Source organism: Trichomycterus rosablanca, chromosome 1 (genome assembly GCF_030014385.1).
Source record: "Trichomycterus rosablanca isolate fTriRos1 chromosome 1, fTriRos1.hap1, whole genome shotgun sequence".
Lineage (NCBI taxonomy): Eukaryota > Metazoa > Chordata > Actinopteri > Siluriformes > Trichomycteridae > Trichomycterus > Trichomycterus rosablanca.
The window spans coordinates 3785743-3805419 of record NC_085988.1 but is presented as its reverse complement, the minus strand read 5'-3'; the positions used below and the strand labels follow the sequence as shown (position 1 = coordinate 3805419).

Below are 19677 nucleotides of genomic sequence, written 5' to 3'. Positions count from 1 at the left end.
AATTACAAATTATAACAATTACATATAAAAACAATGAATAAATGTAAATTTAATAATAAAGAGTGCTGTAAGGACCTAGTGACATGTACTACTAACTACACCTGTATTACAAAATAAAAGTCCTAAAGCATGAGTACAGTAATAATTTAAATGGTGCTTCCCTGATTCTATTATTCATGACGCAACATCATTTTTTTGTCAAACAAATTCACACTAAGCCACTCTGTTGTTCCACATGCAGAATGAGGACACAAAGTCATATAAATGAGACATTTAATACTTAAATATCAGTGGAATTCTGTAACAAGTGCTGATGCATGACAGATGTTGGTGTTTGCACCTTTCACTGACTGGATGGTCCTTTTTATTATTATATTTATTTATTTATATTTATTTTATATATTTATTGGAGCAAAAACAAGCAATTAGGATTTTCCTATCTAGTTGTGGTACGTTCTGTACCTGAACTCTGCTCTCTTATTTATGTTTTTTTCTGCATGTTTAGGGGTTTAGTCCATTCCAGCAAAAGACTCAACAGTACAACATACTGTGTGTTCATGACCAAATTGACTCGTACTGATTTAAGATTAAAATGGAAACCACTCAAACTAACAATGAATGATATTAAGATAGATAGATTGCGTTTTTCATGATCTTAATGTGAACTTAATGTTCCTTTAAAATAATTACCACATAAATCACTATTATACGTTTATATTTATATCTGCAGTCAGATCCAAACAACAGGATCAGATTCTTCAGTACCCAGCCATATCATCATGAACAGTGACACTTCTGTGCATCATCCAGTACTGAAAGATGGAAAACCATCACCTGGATGCAGGTAACATGACACAACTGTTCAATTGTGTGAGGAAATGTTTACACAAGAATGTAAGGAATTCTTGTAATAATTGTTTTTGAACTTTGTGGCTCTTCTTCTTTTATTCTATCTTAGCCCATAACTCTTAAAATCATCTAACTCACAATGACAGTAAAGATTAATTGAAGATAGACTTGTTATCATTAAAAACTTTCTGTGCACTATTAACTCTACAAACCCATTTCTAGAAAAGCTGAGATATTCTGTGATCAGCAATAAAAACAAGATATCTCTGTGACATAAACATTACAAAGTTACAACAACAAAAAAACAACAAAATTACAAAGACTGTTAGCTTTTAGCAACACACTTAAAGAAAGTTGGGCCAGAGGCAAAATAAGATTTACAGAATACTCAGGTTATAGTTTTAAAATATTGCATAATAAGCAGGTGAAGTGGTAACACAGGGTATCATGATTGGATATAAAAAATATCCAGCAAATGTTCAGTCTTTTTTCTTTTGGGTCGGCTCACTAAAAACAGCCGGCTTTTTCGGCTCCCAAGTGGCTCATTAGATTTTTTTGTTGCTTAAATTAATTTATTACCAAATTACATGTAAAGTGAATTACTAATGTAAAAAAAACATTGTATCAAATGTTTATGATTTAAATGGCTTTATTTATATACTCAACATGGAACAGAGTGCTACAACAATAAATTACAAAAACAAAGACCCATCTCGATTAGACAAAAAGGTCTGATTGTGTATATTATTTGTAAATTTGCATCTAGAGTAAAACACAACATCAACAAAGCATCACAATAAAATATAAATGAAAATGTGCAAAACAAAAAGAAAAAGCAGCATCCAGGTGACAGTATTTGAAAGTATTTAGCAAAGATTGGCATTAAGAAAAACCAAGGAGCTCATCTTTGATGGGTTGATCCTGTTTCTCCATTCTGTTATGATCTGCCCTGTTAAAAAAGATTCTCTCTGAGGGGACAGATGTTGCTACAATACACAGTCTATGTAACATCACATGTACAGGTGCTGGTCATAAAATTAGAATATCATGAAAAAGTTTATTTATTTCAGTAATTCCATTCAAAAAGTGAAACTTGTATATTATATTCATTCATTACACACAGACTGATATATTTCAAATGTTTATTTCTTTTAATGTTGATGATTATAACTGACAACTAATGAAAACCCCAAATTCAGTATCTCAGAAAATTAGAATATTGTGACAAGGTACAATATTGAAGACACCTGGTGCCACACTCTAGTCAGCTAATTAACTCAAAACACCTGCAAAGGCCTTTAAATGGTCTCTCAGTCTAGTTCTGTAGGCTAATTGAAGTATATCAGTCTGTGTGTAATGAATGAATATAATATACAAGTTTCACTTTTTGAATGGAATTACTGAAATAAATAAACTTTTTATATATATATATATATAAGATGTGGGTAGACTGAACACTTGGTCTCCCACCAGCTCAGTGGGTCTGAACTTCTCTGTAAAAGGGGTTCCTCGTGTCCAAACTTTACTGCTTCCTCTCACTCATTTTCCTCACCTTTCCAGCGTGTAATGTCTGGCTATGTGAAGCGCTCTGTAAAACTTCATCAAGTTCTCCCTCCTGTTTGTGTGCTCACTGTTTGTGTGTGTGTGTGTGTGTGTGTGTCTGTAACCCTGCCCCTCCTGCTCAGTGTAAACACACAAACGCCACCACACCTCTTGACCAATCACGTGCGGCTTTAACAGAAAAGAAAACGGAAAAAAACTTGAATCGGCTCCCAATCTCTTAGAGACGGATCGTTCACGGCTGACCCATCACTACTTTGTAATCAAACACGAACCTTGACTCACAACTTCACTCTGCTGTTTTTATAGCAACTGCATCATTTATTCCAAAAAGATAAAAGTTTAAAACCAGCTTTTTACCATTTTTAACATCAACAAATTAAATAATTAAACTTAGTTATTTTACTACATTAAAACTAGTAATAAAATAAAACAATTATTTTAAACATAATGAAAAAGAAACAAAAAAACCCAAAACATACTAAATAAATAATCCAGTTTTTTTAGATTCTTAAAGCCTTTAAAACTAAAAAATACACTTAAGTAAAATGTGAGGTGATTTAAGTGAATTCCTACAGCAGATGTTTAACATACTTTGCAAAAATATACTAAACATCTATTCAAAACCAAGCATTTGAGAAGTTTTATTAAATGATTGCAAGTAAACTTTTATCATACTATCATTTTAGTTCAAATTAAATTTAATTGAATAAAGTATGACATTCATATATTTTTAATATAATTTGAAATAAGTACAAACATTTGCTAGTTTATTAATAGTATACTAAGATAAATACATTTAAGTACATTTGTTCACTAGGGACAATTTGTTATTCATGGCTGATCTGTTTATTAATTTACTTTTTTTTGGTATTTTGGACATATTACATACAAATTACGCTTAGAAAATTTTAAGTTAAAAGGGCAGGTGTATCCTTAAGGTACTGGACTAGTAATCAATAACTCGCTGGTTCTAGCCCCACCACTGTCAGGTTGCCCCTGTTGGGCCCTTGAGCAAGGCCCTTAACCCTCAATTGCTTAGTCAATATACTGTAAGTCGCTTTGGATAAAAGCATCTGCTAAATGCTGAAAATGTAAATGTTGTAGCATCTCTTTAAGTTCCGAGAGTAAAACCACCAGTTATTTTGGTGTGTTCACAGTTTCCAGAAGTGGGCGAGAGCTACAATACAACAGAAAATGATCAGACATGCAGGGTAAAATCACAGTGATGTGATAATAAGGTAGTGTTCTTCTATACATGAATTGTGTCTACATTTATTGTTCTTACTATAATCACAGGTCTGACTCCACATCTGCTGGACCTGAAGTCCAGAAGAAGCTCAAATTAAATCTGATAAAGAAGTTTCAGTGTGTAAATGAAGTGATCACAAAGCAGGGAAACCCAACACTTCTGAATGAGATCTACACCGAGCTCTATATCACAGAGGGAGAAAGTGGAAAAGTTAATAATGAACATGAGGTGAGGCAGATCGAGGCAGCATCCAGGAGAGCAGCAACAGAGCACATGCCCATCAAATGTAACAACATCTTTGAACCTTTATCAGACCAAGATGAACCTATCAGGACTGTCCTGACTAAGGGTGTCGCTGGCATTGGAAAAACCGTCTCTGTACAGAAGTTCATTCTGGATTGGGCTGAAGGGAAAGAGAATCAGGACGTCCACCTCATATTTCCACTTCCTTTCAGAGAGCTAAATTTAATGAAGGACCACAAACTGAGTCTGATGGATCTCCTTCATTTCTATTTTCAGGAAATAAAAGAAACTGACATTTCCAGCTTGTACAAAGTTCTGTTTATTTTTGATGGGTTGGATGAGTGTCGTTTACCTCTAGATCTCCAGAACTCAGTGAGATTGAGTGATGTAAATGAATCAGCATCAGTTCATGAGCTGCTGATGAACCTCATCAAAGGGAATCTGCTTCCTTCTGCTCTGATCTGGATCACCTCCCGTCCAGCAGCAGCTGATCAGATCCCCTCTGAGTGTATCGATCGAGTGACGGAGGTACGAGGATTCACTGATCCACAGAAGGAGGAGTACTTCAGGAAGAGGGTCAGTGATCAGAGTCTTGTCAGTAGAATCATCTCACACCTGAAGTCATTAAGAAGCCTCTACATCATGTGTCACATTCCGGTCTTCTGCTGGATTACAGCCACAGTTCTAGAGAGGATGTTTGGTGAAGCAGAGAGTGGAAAGATCCCCAAAACTCTGACTCAAATGTACACTCACTTCCTCATCATTCAGACCAACGTCATCAGAAAAAAGTACATGAAGAATCAGGAGGAAGGAGAAATGATCCTCAAACTGGGAAAACTGGCTTTTGAGCATCTGATCAAAGGAAACCTGATCTTCTATGAAGAAGATCTGATGGAGTGTGGCATTGATGTTCAGGAAGCCTCAGTGTACTCAGGTGTGTGTACACAGATCTTCAGAGAGGAGTTTGGACTTCACCAGAGTAAAGTGTACTGCTTTGTTCATCTCAGCATTCAGGAACATCTCGCAGCTCTATATAAGCACCTGACCTTCATGAATGAAGAGACAAATGTTCTTCAACAGAGTCTGTCCTCAAAACTGAGAATGCTGAAGAGAAAACAAATCTCAGATCTACACAAGAGTGCTGTAGATCAGGCATTACAGAGTAAGAATGGACATCTAGATTTTTTTCTTCGCTTTCTTCTGGGTCTCTCACTGAAGTCCAATCAGAATATCTTACAAAGCTTAGTGACACAAACAGGAAGTGACTTTCACAACAAACAAAAAACAGTTCAGTACATTAAGGAAAAGATCAGTGAGAATCCCTCAACAGAGACATCCATTAATCTGTTCCACTGTCTGAATGAACTGGATGATCATTCACTAGTTCAAGAGATCCAACAATACATGAAATCTGGAGAACTAAAACAAACTAAACTCTCTGATTCTCAGTGGTCAGCTCTGGTCTTCATGTTACTGACATCAGCAGATGACCTGGATGTGTTTTACCTAATACGTTATACCAACCAGTACAGCTCACCAGATGAAGTTTTTCTGAAACTGATGCCGGTGGTTGCAGCATCCAGAGCAGCTCGGTGAGTAATACTGAAGATTCCTGTTAGACTGTAATTCTGATGTTATAGTATTCATAGATGATTATTATATAACCCCAAATTTGAAAAAGCTTGGGTAGTACAGTGTAACAGTTTTGATGTTCAACCTTATACCATCACTATTAGTAAATCAGGGTCCAACTGGCCTGTCATATGCCATGCTACGATGTAATCATTCTCAACAAAAGAAAATATCAGCAATGTGTGTATTGTAGTCATGTACCAAAAACAAACAATATAAACCGCACATAAAACACAAAACTTTTTACCACAGTTTAAATATACATACACTATACTCCTTTACAAAATGTCCATTGATGTGACAAAATGACTTGGATCGATCTCACCACTTAGTCCTTTTGTTGATAAGGTAGAGATACCAATATTGATGCAGATGGGCTTAATACATTGGAAATCCTGAAATCCAATGAACTTTTCTTTCATACAGCTCCTTTGCAATATTTTGCATAAGTCCAGCAATAATCCACCCAGTTCTTATGAGCATGGGGTTAAGATCTCCAAAGCCATGAAAAATACAAATCCGTATTTAGCATGAAATCAGCTTTTTCTCAGTTCAAATCTACCAAACAACATGAAACAGACCGCTTTGTTTTCTTTCTCTTCTGGTCCAGTGTTCTTCTTTTATCCCTTTTTCCCCGACTCTCTATCTCATTATCAGTTCCTACTGGCCAGTGCCGATATAACAATTAAATTCATTATGGAACAGCAGGGAAATCGGGTTACAAAAGCGTTTACCACTTTGTAATGTTGCTGTTCCTTTTCACCACTTAAAAGAGGTTTTGGCACCGAGGAGACCAAGTGATAAACACATCTTAAGATATACAACAGTACGGCATCAAAATCCTCCACACATTTACTAACACATCATACCATGACAGACCCTGGTACTGACACACCCTCATACCATGACAGACCCTGGTACTGATACACCCCCATACCATGACAGACCCTGGTACTGACACATCTCCATACCATGACACACCCTGGTACTGAGAAGGCGCAGGGGTGGAGCTTCTTTTCTGGGCCCACTCTCTGGGACAGTACTGCCCCAACCCCGACATCAGACGCATCCACTTCCACAATGAAAGTATGGGCAACTGCAACACGGGAGCAATGGTAAGGAGAGCCTTAAGCCTGTTAAAGGCTTGTTGGGTGCACCGTCCATTTGAACGGACCCTTTCCAGTAAGGACTGTTAAGGGAGCGGCGACCGTGCTAAAGTCCCGTATGAATCGGCTGAAAAAATTTGTAAAGCCCAGAAATCTTTGCACTTGGAATCTTGGAACAAGGAGTTGGCCAATCCTCCACAGACTTGATTTTAGCCAGATCCATTCGGAAAGCACTCTGGGAAACAATGAACCCCATAAACGAAATTGATGGGGCTTGGAAAACAGACTTCTCCATCTTGACAAACAGATGATGGTCGAGAAAAAGCTGGAGAACCTGGCGGACGTGCCTCACATGTTCTTCGATGGATCGGCTAAAAAGATAAACATAGACGTATCTATCAGGGGCCTTTTGCAAGGCCTTATTGATAAAGCGTTGGAAGACCGCGGGGCATTCATTAACCCATCACTAGATATTCGTAGTGTCCCATGGGCATAATGAACGCATTCATCCCCCCGCCTGATCCGGATCAGGTTATACACGCTGTGTAGATCAAGCTTCGTAAAAATTCAAAAGCCGTGGCCATCAGCGGCAGCGGATACCGATACCTAGGAGGAGAAGTACCAGGAAGCAGATTTATTGCGCAATCAAAGGGTCGGGGGGGGGGGGCAGATCAAGGGCTATCGCACCAGGCGATTGCAGCGTCGATGACATACTAGCTGGCAGCAAGCATGTGTCCTGACACCTTGTTCCCCAGGCAAAGATTGATCCAGTTACACAATCAATTTGGGGATTGTGCTTTTTAAGCCATGAGTGTCCCAGAACCAGAGCTGTGGGACCTGGGTCACCAAAAAGGTGATCCGCTCCTCATGGTTTTCCAGACGCATTGTGAGAGGACGCGTCTGGTGAGTGATGGGACTCCCGGCTACCGCTCGGTCATCCACAGCGTAAACTGCAATGGGAATCCGTAATGGCTGGAGCTCAATCGCCAACCTGTGTACCAGGCGGCGATCAATAAAGCTTTCCACTGCACCTGAATCGACACAGACCCGAGGCCCAAAGTAGCACTGCACCAAGGGACAGATCATGGTCAGGGATGGTGGATCGGCTCACCCTCGAAAGTGGCCTATTCGTTTAACTGAGCCCTGGCCCTCAAGGGGGAGTCAGAAGATGGTGGTGTGGCCCCCTGGGTCACTCCCAGTTGCATGGGTTCGGCGCTGAGGTCAAACAAAGGGTGGATGAGACCCTCGCTCTCGAGCCCGTTGTCGGAGTCTGGTGTTGATAGAGGTGGCCAGGAGGTAAAAGGCCTTGAGTGAGGTGGGAATCTTTAATTTTCTCTCCCAGCTCGCGATGGAAGATAGCAGGTAGCGCCCCCTCATCCCAGCCACATTTGGCCACTAGAGTGCGAAACTCAATCACGTAATCAGCGACTGAGCGCCTCCCTTGGGACAGCTTGAGCAACCGCGGCCCCACCTCCCTCCCATTGGGTGGAAGAAAGTGTCCTTCAGCGCCTCCCTGAAGGTGCACTCTCGGGGGTGTTCTGCTCCCATAGGGCCGTGGCCCACTCTAGGGCTTTGCCGGAGAGGAGGGATATAATGAACGTGACTTTTGAGCGCTCTGAGGGCTGCAGCTCAAATGTGAGGGAGCATTGCAGGATGAATCCCCTGCATTTTTTTGCCTCCCCCGAAAAACGTTCGGGGTGGATTGGGGGTCTCTACTCCTGTTGACGTTACTGGGTGAATAAGAGGCTGGGTCTGGCTGTCTGAACTGGCACCCAGCGTTGGTAACAGCTGGGCGATGTCAGTCACATGTTGCACCAGTTTGGTGAGCGCCAGCTTGTGCCTCCCTAAGGCTACCTCCCGGTGATGTAAAACATCAGAGATGTGGGACTTTCCGCTGGGTCCATTTATGTTTTCACCTTTCTGTTATAAAGAGAGGCTTGGGACCCAAAGATGCAGATAAAATATATTTTTAATTAAACAATAAATAATATAAATCAAAACATAAAAGAAGGAGAACAAAATACAATTCAGGAAAAGCCTGAATGATGCCTCTGGCGCCTCTGGCAACTGAAAAAGAGAAAAATACAAAAGTGGAAAAAAAAAAAAAAAAAACTGTGCTACCTGGTAGCAAGTACAAAGAGATAACCTTGCACTATAAAGGGCGCAGAGGGAAACGGATCCACTGATACTAATCCGGGATCGCAAAAACAGTTTCGGTAAAAAGCCGAATCAGCATTGTCACCAGCTTGGCTTCCGCTGCTGCTGGAAAAGAGCCGATCTGTAGAGAGAGAACAAAAAATAATATTATTACAAATGAGCGGATTCGAACCGGAGCTGCATGGGTGGTAAAAGCAATTGCTTAACCCTGTGAGCCAAACCGGCAGAGATGAACCTGTTTGAGGCTTCAAGCTATAAGGTGCTGCTTGAACGGCTGCTAGGCTACCGCTAGCCTTCTGCTAACCATGCAGACAGTGGCTGCTACAAATACCGAAAGAAACCGCAGCTCGAGGACTGCACGAAGTCGCACCAGCTTCCCCTAACAGGAAAACCAAAACCCTAATTTACCTCGGCCTTTCAACCTACACACCCAAACACCCTAGTAGTGCCCGGAGTAACCAGACTTTCCCTAAAAAAAGGGAGCGACCTGTGCAACCATACAATGGAAACAAAAGACAAAGTCAGGCGACGCTCACTTAAATAGGCAGAACGCAGCAGGTCGTTCACACTAATTAGCTGGTCTCCTATTAAAGGCAAGGCTGTTTGGCGTTCTGTAACGCCTGCGACGCTGGGAACTGAAGGTACATTCACCAGATGCTGCAGGCACCCTAACAGTAACTTTTGTTACGTTGTGTTTTGTATCTTCTATCTTGTATGATGTGCTGGTTTATACCCAGTATGTTATTTTATTTTATTTTTATTATGGATCTGCATGTGTATAGAGTTTAAAACTTTTACAGATTAAGTCAAATATACCTAAACATGTCGAGAATTCTTCATTGTGTTCTTTATTCTGGTAAAAATAACATATATATTTTTTATTAGACTTTTTTATCAGCTCTAGGCTTTATTCTATAACATAAGTTATTATGGTAAACGTTTGCATTACATGATGCTTTTATTACAATTCTCATGTGTACTAAAGTATTGAGTATGAGCAACAATATATAGTGGATTTAAAAAGCAAGCATTTCAAAAATGTGTTTTACAACAATCATCTCAATCATAAGTAAATGTAGTTTTCACAATGGTGCACTTATAGAACATATAAAATGAAGATTTTTTAGTATTTTAGTAGAATTTAGTAGAAAGTTGGTACCTTAGTTACTATATTTATAACAGTTTCAATCTACCAGATTTAGTTATTAGATCAATAAATTGCCTGCACTAGTGTTAGTGGATCAACTATCATGTTTTTTTCAGGCTTGGTTTGTGTGAACTAAAAGATAAAAGTTATGAAGCTCTGGCCTCAGTGCTCAGCTCAGAATCCTCCAGTCTGAGAGAACTTCATCTGTCTGATAATAAACTAGGAGATTCAGGAGTGAAGCGTCTCTCTGCTGTACTGGAGAATCCTCACTGTAAACTGGAGATACTGAGGTAAGATCATCTCTCTGAGAATCACACATGAGCTGCTCCTCACTAACAAAGCTCTGTTGAAGCTTTAGCTCTAGCCACTCTTTTTCTACCTGAAACCTTCAGAATTTTACATCACTGTTTTTGTGATCCACCATGTCAGCACAGAAACCTTCAATTCTGATAAAACCAGCAAATTAACACAAAAAAAAAAATGTGGTTTATATCCAACCAAATAATCAGAACCCTATAAATAAAGCAGCACCAAAACACAACCACGCCCTCATAATTACCATTTTATACCTAATAATGAGGGTGAAAGATCTAAAAGAAACCAGAGACCTGAGATCAGCCACATCTTCTTATTTTATTTGTACTTTGTTGATTTTACTGTTTCACAGAGATTCATCCACACTGATTGTAGACTGTAGTGACTCTGTAGATGATGAAGTTCCTCTAGAACTGAGAGAATGAAGAGTGGATCATTGTTCTCTCTGCAGGTTGTATAATTGTGGTGTATCAGATGAAGGTTGTTCTGCTCTGGCTTCAGCTCTGAGATCAAACCCCTCACACCTGAGAGAACTTCATCTGTCTGATAATAAACTAGGAGACTCAGGAGTGAAGTGTCTCTCTGCTGGACTGGAGAATCCTCACTGTAAACTGGAGATACTGGGGTAAGATCATCTCTCTGAGAATCACACATGAGCTGCTCCTCACTAACTCATCTTCTCTAATAGTGAGACTGAAACAGAGGATTTAGGTTTAAATGGAAGTTGTGTCTTTACTAAATAAAGAGTGAAAATGATCTGTTATAATTTAGTTTTTAGTTTAGTTTAGTTTATTGTCACTTCCATCATTTACCTTCAGCATATACAGAAGTGAGATACTGTTTCTCTACAGATTATAATGCTCAATCAACAAGCAGTAACACTGTGTAACAGTCACTCATAATTATTGATTATTATTAATAATAATAATATTATTATTAATAATAATAATATTATTATTAGACAAAACTAACCATTAATATAAATATAACACTATTAGCTGACCCCCTCACTGCCTGGTGAAAACATAAAGAACAATAATAAAACCTAAATGAATCTATTAAAGTTTTCATCATGAAGTCAGAGAGGAGGAACCAGTCTGGTACAGTAATTCAGTAATGGAGACAGAGAGGAGGAACCAGTCTGGTACAGTAATTCAGTAATGGAGACAGAGAGGAGGAACCAGTCTGGTACAGTCATTCAGTAATGGAGACAGAGAGGAGGAACCAGTCTGGTACATTAATTCAGTAATGGAGACAGAGAGGAGGAACCAGTCTGGTACATTAATTCAGTAATGGCGACAGAGAGGAGGAACCAGTCTGGTACAGTAATTCAGTAATGGAGACAGAGAGGAGGAACCAGTCTGGTACAGTAATTCAGTAATGGAGTCAGAGAGGAGGAACCAGTCTGGTACAGTCATTCAGTAATGGAGACAGAGAGGAGGAACCAGTCTGGTACAGTAATTCAGTAATGGAGACAGAGAGGAGGAACCAGTCTGGTACAGTCATTCAGTAATGGAGACAGAGAGGAGGAACCAGTCTGGTACATTAATTCAGTAATGGAGACAGAGAGGAGGAACCAGTCTGGTACATTAATTCAGTAATGGCGACAGAGAGGAGGAACCAGTCTGGTACAGTAATTCAGTAATGGAGACAGAGAGGAGGAACCAGTCTGGTACAGTAATTCAGTAATGGAGACAGAGAGGAGGAACCAGTCTGGTACAGTAATTCAGTAATGGAGTCAGAGAGGAGGAACCAGTCTGGTACAGTCATTCAGTAATGGAGTCAGAGAGGAGGAACCAGTCTGGTACAGTAATTCAGTAATGGAGACAGAGAGGAGGAACCAGTCTGGTACATTAATTCAGTAATGGAGTCAGAGAGGGGGAACCAGTCTGGTACAGTAATTCAGTAATGGAGTCAGAGAGGAGGAACCAGTCTGGTACAGTCATTCAGTAATGGAGTCAGAGAGGAGGAACCAGTCTGGTACAGTCATTCAGTAATGGAGTCAGAGAGGAGGAACCAGTCTGGTACAGTCATTCAGTAATGGAGACAGAGAGGAGGAACCAGTCTGGTACATTAATTCAGTAATGGAGTCAGAGAGGAGGAACCAGTCTGGTACATTAATTCAGTAATGGAGACAGAGAGGAGGAGCCAGTCTGGTACAGTAATTCAGTAATGGAGTCAGAGAGGAGGAACCAGTCTGGTACCGTCATTCAGTAATGAAGTCAGAGAGGAGGAACCAGTCTGGTACAGTAATTCAGTAATGGAGTCAGAGAGGAGGAACCAGTCTGGTACAGTAATTCAGTAATGGAGTCAGAGAGGAGGAACCAGTCTGGTACAGTAATTCAGTAATGGAGTCAGAGAGGAGGAACCAGTCTGGTACAGTAATTCAGTAATGGCTGCTCATGATCTTCATCTTCATCATCAAGGAAAAATCCAGCAAATCATCCAGATCACTTTTACTATCAGTACATTCAACTGAAAGAAGCCATAAAGAAAACAGTCACCAATAAAAACTGCTGCTGTTCTTTGTTCAGCAGGTGAACGAGCATAAATCCCAGAAACATGAACCATGTGCCCACTTGGAGAGAGAAGCACAATTCTAACTGCATAATTTGGAACAGGGTATAACCATGTTTGCACCTCATTTTAGGAAATGCATGTCTAGTAATCGCCAATGTGTACTAATGCTTTATTAGCTAACTAGCACAACATATCAATTATGTGTAAACAAAATATGTCAGACATACCTGCACTCTTATGGATTAAAAGATGCTGTAGCTTCATTTTTTAAGTAAAGCCTTAATTGGTTAGTAAAAATCAGTAATTTTTTTTTACTGTTGATATTAGTTCACGATTAAAGGTGAACTATAGTTCAAGTATATATTTTTTTTTTAAAAGGTTTGAACATTCTGCTATAGAGCTTCACACAGTCACTATTAAGTTTTTATTCATACACCCCTGACGTTTAGGTAGGCTTGATACAATACACAACGGTGCCGTCCAGGTATATTTTTTGTAAATCACAGTATTTTGTGTAATTCTTGAGTTTGATTTGATGGTTGAATATAGTAACAATTCTGATTATAAACAGTGAGGATCTGATCATTGTTCTCTTTGCAGGTTAAATTATTGTGGTGTATCAGATGAAGGTTGTTCTGTTCTGGCTTCGGCTCTGAGATCAAACCCCTCACACCTGAGAGAACTTCATCTGTCTGGAAATAATCTAACAAAATCTGATATGACACTCCTCTCTGATCTAAGGCGTGATGACCGATTCAGACTGGAGGTTCTGAGGTGAGTAAGAATTATTCACTACTCACCTGTTTGAGATAGTTTCTAGTTTCCGGGTTAAATCCTCTCTGTACTGATTAGAACTTTGTAACATAAACACTGAATTTATAACATTTATAAGAAATTAAATGAAATTACAGTGGACCCTTGACTTACAAATCGTTGACCATACGTACATTTTGGGTTATGAACGATCTTTTTCAACTTAATGTACAAATACATTTCAGATAATGAACTGAAATTCACTAAACACGTGACATCACGAACAAGTTGACTCTGACCGTCTCTCTCTATATATACAGTGAGCGGACACTGTTTTTTCTTTATATTTTGTAAACTTCAATATTAAAATGGCCTCAAAGAAGACGCAGAAAAAGCACAGTGGTGAGAAAATGAATCTATTACTATTTGTTGAGTTACACCTACAAAATACAACACTATTGAAATTAGGAAAGGAAATAATAGAGAAATGAGAGTTATTGTTTTTTCTAGTAGATGCATTTTATATAAAAAGGAAATGTATTATGGTGTATGGTACAGCATACACCATAATACAGCACGTACTGTACTGATATGTGATGTGTGTTTATGTACAGTACTACTGTGTATTGTTATCATTTAAGATTGAAGTAAAAATATTCTTGTATTTATAACAAAAACGACCATTTAAGACATTAGAAAGGTTAGGATAAAGGGGGGGGGGAGGGGGGTGTCTGTCACAGATTAACCATATTTACATTATTTCTTATGGGGGAAATAGGTTTAACTAACAAACATTTTGACTTAAGAACAGCCCTTCAGAAACAGTAAAATTTGCCAAGGGTCTACTGGATAATAATTGATTAACAATTGATAATTGATAATTGATAATGAACTCAGTCCAGATAAGACCTGTAAACCAACATTAAGGGCTAACTGCCAAACAACTGTACATAAATATCTTATCTTACCATAGAACTTCATTCTAGTCTATGTTCTACAACCCCAAATGGGGCGGCACGGTGGCTAAGAGGGTAGCACTGTCGCCTCGCAGCAAGAAGGTCCTGTGTTCGATCCCCAGAGGATCCAGGTTATTTCTCAGTGGATTTTGCATGTTCTCCCTGTGTCCACGTGGGTTTACTCCGGGTGCTCTGGTTTCCATCCAGAGTCCAAAGACGTGTAAGTGAGGTAAACTGGAGATACAAAATTGTCTAAGACTGTGTTGGATATAACACAGTTGGAACTGTCATGAATGTAACCAATGTGTAAAACATGACGTTAAAATCCTAATAAACAAAACAAACAACCCAAAATCTGAAAAAGTTGGGACAGCATGGAAAATACAAGATTTTGACTTTAATTTGATTTCAGACAGGATGAACCTGAGATATTTCATGTTTTATCTATTCAACTTCATTTCATTTATTAGTAAACATCTATTCCTGCATATCAGGCCTGCAACACATTCCCAAAAAAGTTGGAACAGAGGAAATTTAGGGCTAGTAATCAGGTGAAAAAACTAAATAATGATGTGATTTCAAACAGGTGATTGATTGTAATCATGGTTTGGTACAAAAGCAGCATCCAGGAAAGGCTGAGAGTCTCTGATGAGCAGATATGATCAGAGGATCTCCAGTTTATCAACAAATGTGTAATGAATGATTGAAATGTTATCAGCAACAAGTCCAAAAGCCATTTTTGAAATGTGTTGCAGGCCTGAAATGCAAGAATGGATGCCCAGCCCTTCCTCAAGAGACTTAACAGCCTGCCGCCCGTCCATCTCCTTAGAGCAGGGGTGGGCAAACTTTTCGGCTCAAGGGCCACACTGGGTTTTAAAAATTGACAGACGGGCCGGGTGGGTGCGGGGGTTTGGAACTAATATAAGTTCACATTTAAACCTTTATTTTCGTGATTAAAGGATGAATTTTTGAATATAAATGAAACACCAGACTCATCCTTTTATGTGCACATTTACACATGCGTGAATGTGATTTTTTTTTTAATTATTTTTATCTTTGTTTCCACTTGGTGTATCGCCGTCTAAACAAAACCAATTCAGCCTTTAAAGCAGCACTTTCAACATAAGTTAATGGTTTATGTGTAACATTTTAAACCAGTCAAGTGGTTTGATCATGCTGGGGTGATAGTAGGGTTGCCAACCGTCCCGTAAAATACGGAATCCTTCCTTATTTGGAAACTAAAGGCTGCGTTCCGTATTGAATTGATATGGGACGCACTTTATTCCGTATTTTTTATCAATGGTAGAGAAATGCAGCAGATGAGACAGAGACGGGGCGATCTGTATGAAACAGAAGGAAACTGCTGCTACCGTGGGAATTAGAAAGCGTTTGGTTATTATTCTTAGTGTTCACGTTTAGTCTCAGTAACGCCATGTGTGCGCAGGGATATCAGCATAACAGCCTGTTCATTACACCGCTGTTTGAGTAGCGCAGTGAGCAGAGCGCGTGGCTCATGTTTTTCCGCCCTAGGTTCGAATTATGTAAAAATGTTGTTGCACTATGGTTACATGATTACATGATGTTCTTTATGGATGTTGGTTTGCCTAAAACATGGTTCTGGTTCATTATTATTATAAAGAATAAAAATAATAAATGGTAAACAGCAGAATCCATGTTCCTATGACGGTGTGAGACACATTATATATTTCATAACATAACCGCCTGGCGTGCGCCATCTAGTGGAATCAATTAAAACGCAAGTTTAGTGCAGGAAAAAGATTTAAATTAATGCGGTTTTAGGACAGTTTTGTAAATACTCAGCGGGCCGGATTAAACAGCCTAACGGGCCGCATGTGGCCCGCGGGCCGTAGTTTGCCCACCACTGCCTTAGAGGGAACAGAGCTGAAGACTGTGGAGAAATGTATGTACCTGGGCAGTGTCATTTCAAATGATAGATCAATGACAGGATTTGCAAGCCAAGCCCTGGGCAGACTGCGAGTGTGTGCTGAATCAACACAACATCTGGCAGTTGATCAAACTCAACATATACTAATCAGTTGTTTTCACCAGCCTCCTCTATGGATGTGAGACTTAAACCTTGTACAGAAGACACCTTAAACTGCTGGAGCACTTTCACATATGGAGCTTGCATTCAATCCTGGCCATTAAATGGCAGGACAGGATCACAAATCTTGAGGTCCTAGACCAAGCAGAGACCATCAGCATCAAAGCTATGATCCTGAATCCTGGAATAGCCCCCAAGCAGCTTGAGGAGTTCCCATTTTGCACTCCATAGCCACCTCCAAGCCAACCCCTGCACATAGATGTAATTGTCAAATGACGGACCACCAGGAAAGGAGATTTCCTCCATTGATAGTCAGGCACACCTGTTTTCAATCTCATCACCCAGCATTTAAAAACCCCTGGTATCTCTCAAGTCTTCACTAGATCATCTAGTTGATGTTACTGCTAACAGTGCTCAGCTCTACTGGGTTTTATCCTAATTTTCCTGCTCACCAACCTCCCCCTTTTATATTTTATTTTTTTGACATCCTGCTTCTTCTTGTTCTTGGACGCAGTCTTTCCCCTCTAAAGGATCTCCAGTTCCTCACCACCTTACTCCACTCCAGTGTTCCCACCGGTTCCACCTGCCTCCATCCCAGCCCCCTGGTTCCTTTGCTGCCCCTTTCCATGTTGCTCCTCCTATTTTGGTTTCTTTGTCTTAAAGTCCCGTTAAAACTTACATCTGTGTCCGTGGTGTGGTGTTTGCTAAAAAACCTTTATTGTTGTTCCTAAAAAACCTTTATCGACTTATTGCCAACCCGTAACAGTTGCAAGATATCTGTGCTCTGCTCAGATTTAAATTGTAATATTATATGTATACTATTATATTGATAATTGGTAAATTATTTACATTTTAATATAAAAAATAATAAACAGAAACATTCATATCTTAACAAATATAAACATGATTCTTAGCACAGTCAATAACATTTAGCTAAACAAACACAATACACAAAAGCATCAAAAATGTTTTGTTTTCTAACATGACAGTGAGAAGAAGAGAGAACATGTGAGGTGATGAACTACAGATCAACCGTTCCATCATGTTTCCATCATTAAATATGAGAACACACGACTGTTATTAATTTATTCTTTTTTTTATTTTCAGGTTTTGGTGATAAACTCGAAGATTAAAAGCAGAGATTATTTCTGACCATAGAGTTGATTTACAGATGTGATTAAAACCTTTTCTACAGTTTCCCAGTCATGTCATGATGTCTGAATCCTGCACAGTTTCATTTTCTCATTCACATCCTGTACAGATGTTTTAATCACAAGAAGAAAGTGTTTATGATGCTGAATAGATTGTTATGATGATCAGACTCTGGAGACACAGCGCTCGTCCTGTACATTCAACATCTAATTCACTCACATCAGTCACAGATTCATCTGATATTATTAAACCACATTCTGATTTTAATCATGTGTACAGTTATATACATGAAATCATGATTAATTATTGATTTGTATTGAATCCTGGTGTATATTAATGTGTATAAAACAATAAAACTTTATTACATCAGCATCTGTTGTTTGTATGTTGTGTAAAGTGTGAAGCACAAATGTATGGACACGTTTTGTGTTGGAAATGTTCCTGATGAGCTGAATTCTAGAGAACAATAATCCATTACAGTTAGCCATTTGTGCTAAATATTCAGTTTGATCAAAAATCATCTGACAGGAATTAATTTTATCTAGTTAAAAATAAATACCTCACCTTCCATTCCTTCTACATCCTGAAGTAAAAATGTAAATAAACTGAGGTAATAAGTTTATAATTAATTAACTAAATTATTACATTTGATTTAATTATGCATTATATTTTTAATCCTCTGGTAAAGCAGAGTAGTTTATCACAAATTAGTTCTTTTAAGTGAGAAGGTTTAACACTGCAGATGTTGATCTTCCACATCGAAAAGCTTTAGAGTCGAATTGATCCCTAAATGAATTGATTCAAATATCAAACGCCTGAAAAAGACCAGGAGTCGATTCCTTCATTAGTCGATTCTGTTACGCTCTAAAAAGTTCGTAAGTCGATTCCAGAGAGTCGTTTTAAAGCTTCTAGTGCTGAACTGTACAGCTATTCGTCCCAACAAGTCAGAATAATGTGTGAATATTTTACATTAAATTCTGACAATGAATCCTAATAAATGAATATACAGAGACACGAGTATCCAAGTTTTAATCATGTCAGACTTGATGTCTGTAACCAGATAAAAAAAATATTTTTTATTTTGTTTTCTTGTTAAAATGTTTTCTTGATAAATGTTATGATTGTGTACAACCCTGAATAACATTATTAGTAACTTTGTGGAGAACTACAGAATTAATTTTGTCTGATATTAAAGTTGTTATTTACGTAACCTGTGAGTTTTTAACGCTAGCAGTGAATGCTAGCTGATGATAATGTGTTAGCTAGCTAACTAGCCAAGCAAATACTTAAGAAATGTTTGTTTCACAATAACACAAATGTTAAACATCTGCGAGGTTAAATATGCAGAATTAACGTTGGTGCTGGTAGATTTACTTACACATGTCTGAATATAGGTTTACATTTACTTAGATACAGTTGATGGATTCACCACAATTTGTCTGTAATGTTAGTGAAAGGTTAAACTCTCCTTAGGAAGGAATATATGTGGCTTTGGGGTTGTTCAGGCTAAACATTATTATTATAATTATGTTATAATTTTATCATCCCTTTTAAAACTAAAGATTGATATTAAAGGATCTGATGAAGACACCAAAAAGCTTATCTGGTGAAGGGTGACCAACCAGACCCTCTTCACTGGAAACAGAAATGCAGCTGTTTGAGGATTTGAGTAACTGTTGGTTTGAATGAGAACAAAATCTGTTACATCTTATACAGACTGTTAATTACTGTTCATTACAAAGGTTCTATATAGACGTGATTTAGTATTCAAAGCATGAACAACTTTTAATGAGGACATGTTTTGAAGCAGTGCATGATCTATACTGTAATAACCGTTATGTTCATCATGTTGTAGAACCTTTGTGTTGGAGAACAGTGTGCAGGGGGCGGTGACCCCCATTCATGTAAAAAAGTGAGAGAACCTGAAGCAGAAATACAAAATAATCTTCAGTAAAATATCAGTGAAGATT

The 19677-nt window shown here is 38.7% G+C and overlaps 1 protein-coding gene and 1 pseudogene across 1 annotated transcript; both read left to right on the top strand.

Annotated features, from left to right (window-relative positions):
- The window catches only part of LOC134316941 (zinc finger protein 850-like), a 1214164-nt pseudogene that overhangs the window by 939575 nt on the left and 254912 nt on the right, over positions 1-19677 (top strand).
- Positions 187-17849, top strand: LOC134317004 (protein NLRC3-like). Its single transcript, XM_062997638.1, has 7 exons — positions 187-844; positions 3570-3623; positions 3709-5496; positions 10063-10236; positions 10713-10886; positions 13382-13555; positions 17663-17849. Exons 1-7 carry the CDS (start codon positions 780-782, stop codon positions 17670-17672), a joined length of 2439 nt encoding a protein of 812 aa, XP_062853708.1. The 5' UTR covers positions 187-779; the 3' UTR covers positions 17673-17849.

What these genes read in the sequence shown, in the direction of transcription:
- LOC134317004 (XM_062997638.1), top strand. Translation starts at nt 780, where the DNA reads ATGAACAGTGACACTTCTGTGCATCATCCAGTACTGAAAGATGGAAAA. An exon ending in GCAGCATCCAGAGCAGCTCG is followed by an intron (nt 5,497 to 10,062) that starts GTGAGTAATACT and finishes TGTTTTTTTCAG; the next exon opens with GCTTGGTTTGTGTGAACTAA. An exon ending in TGTAAACTGGAGATACTGAG is followed by an intron (nt 10,237 to 10,712) that starts GTAAGATCATCT and finishes TTCTCTCTGCAG; the next exon opens with GTTGTATAATTGTGGTGTAT.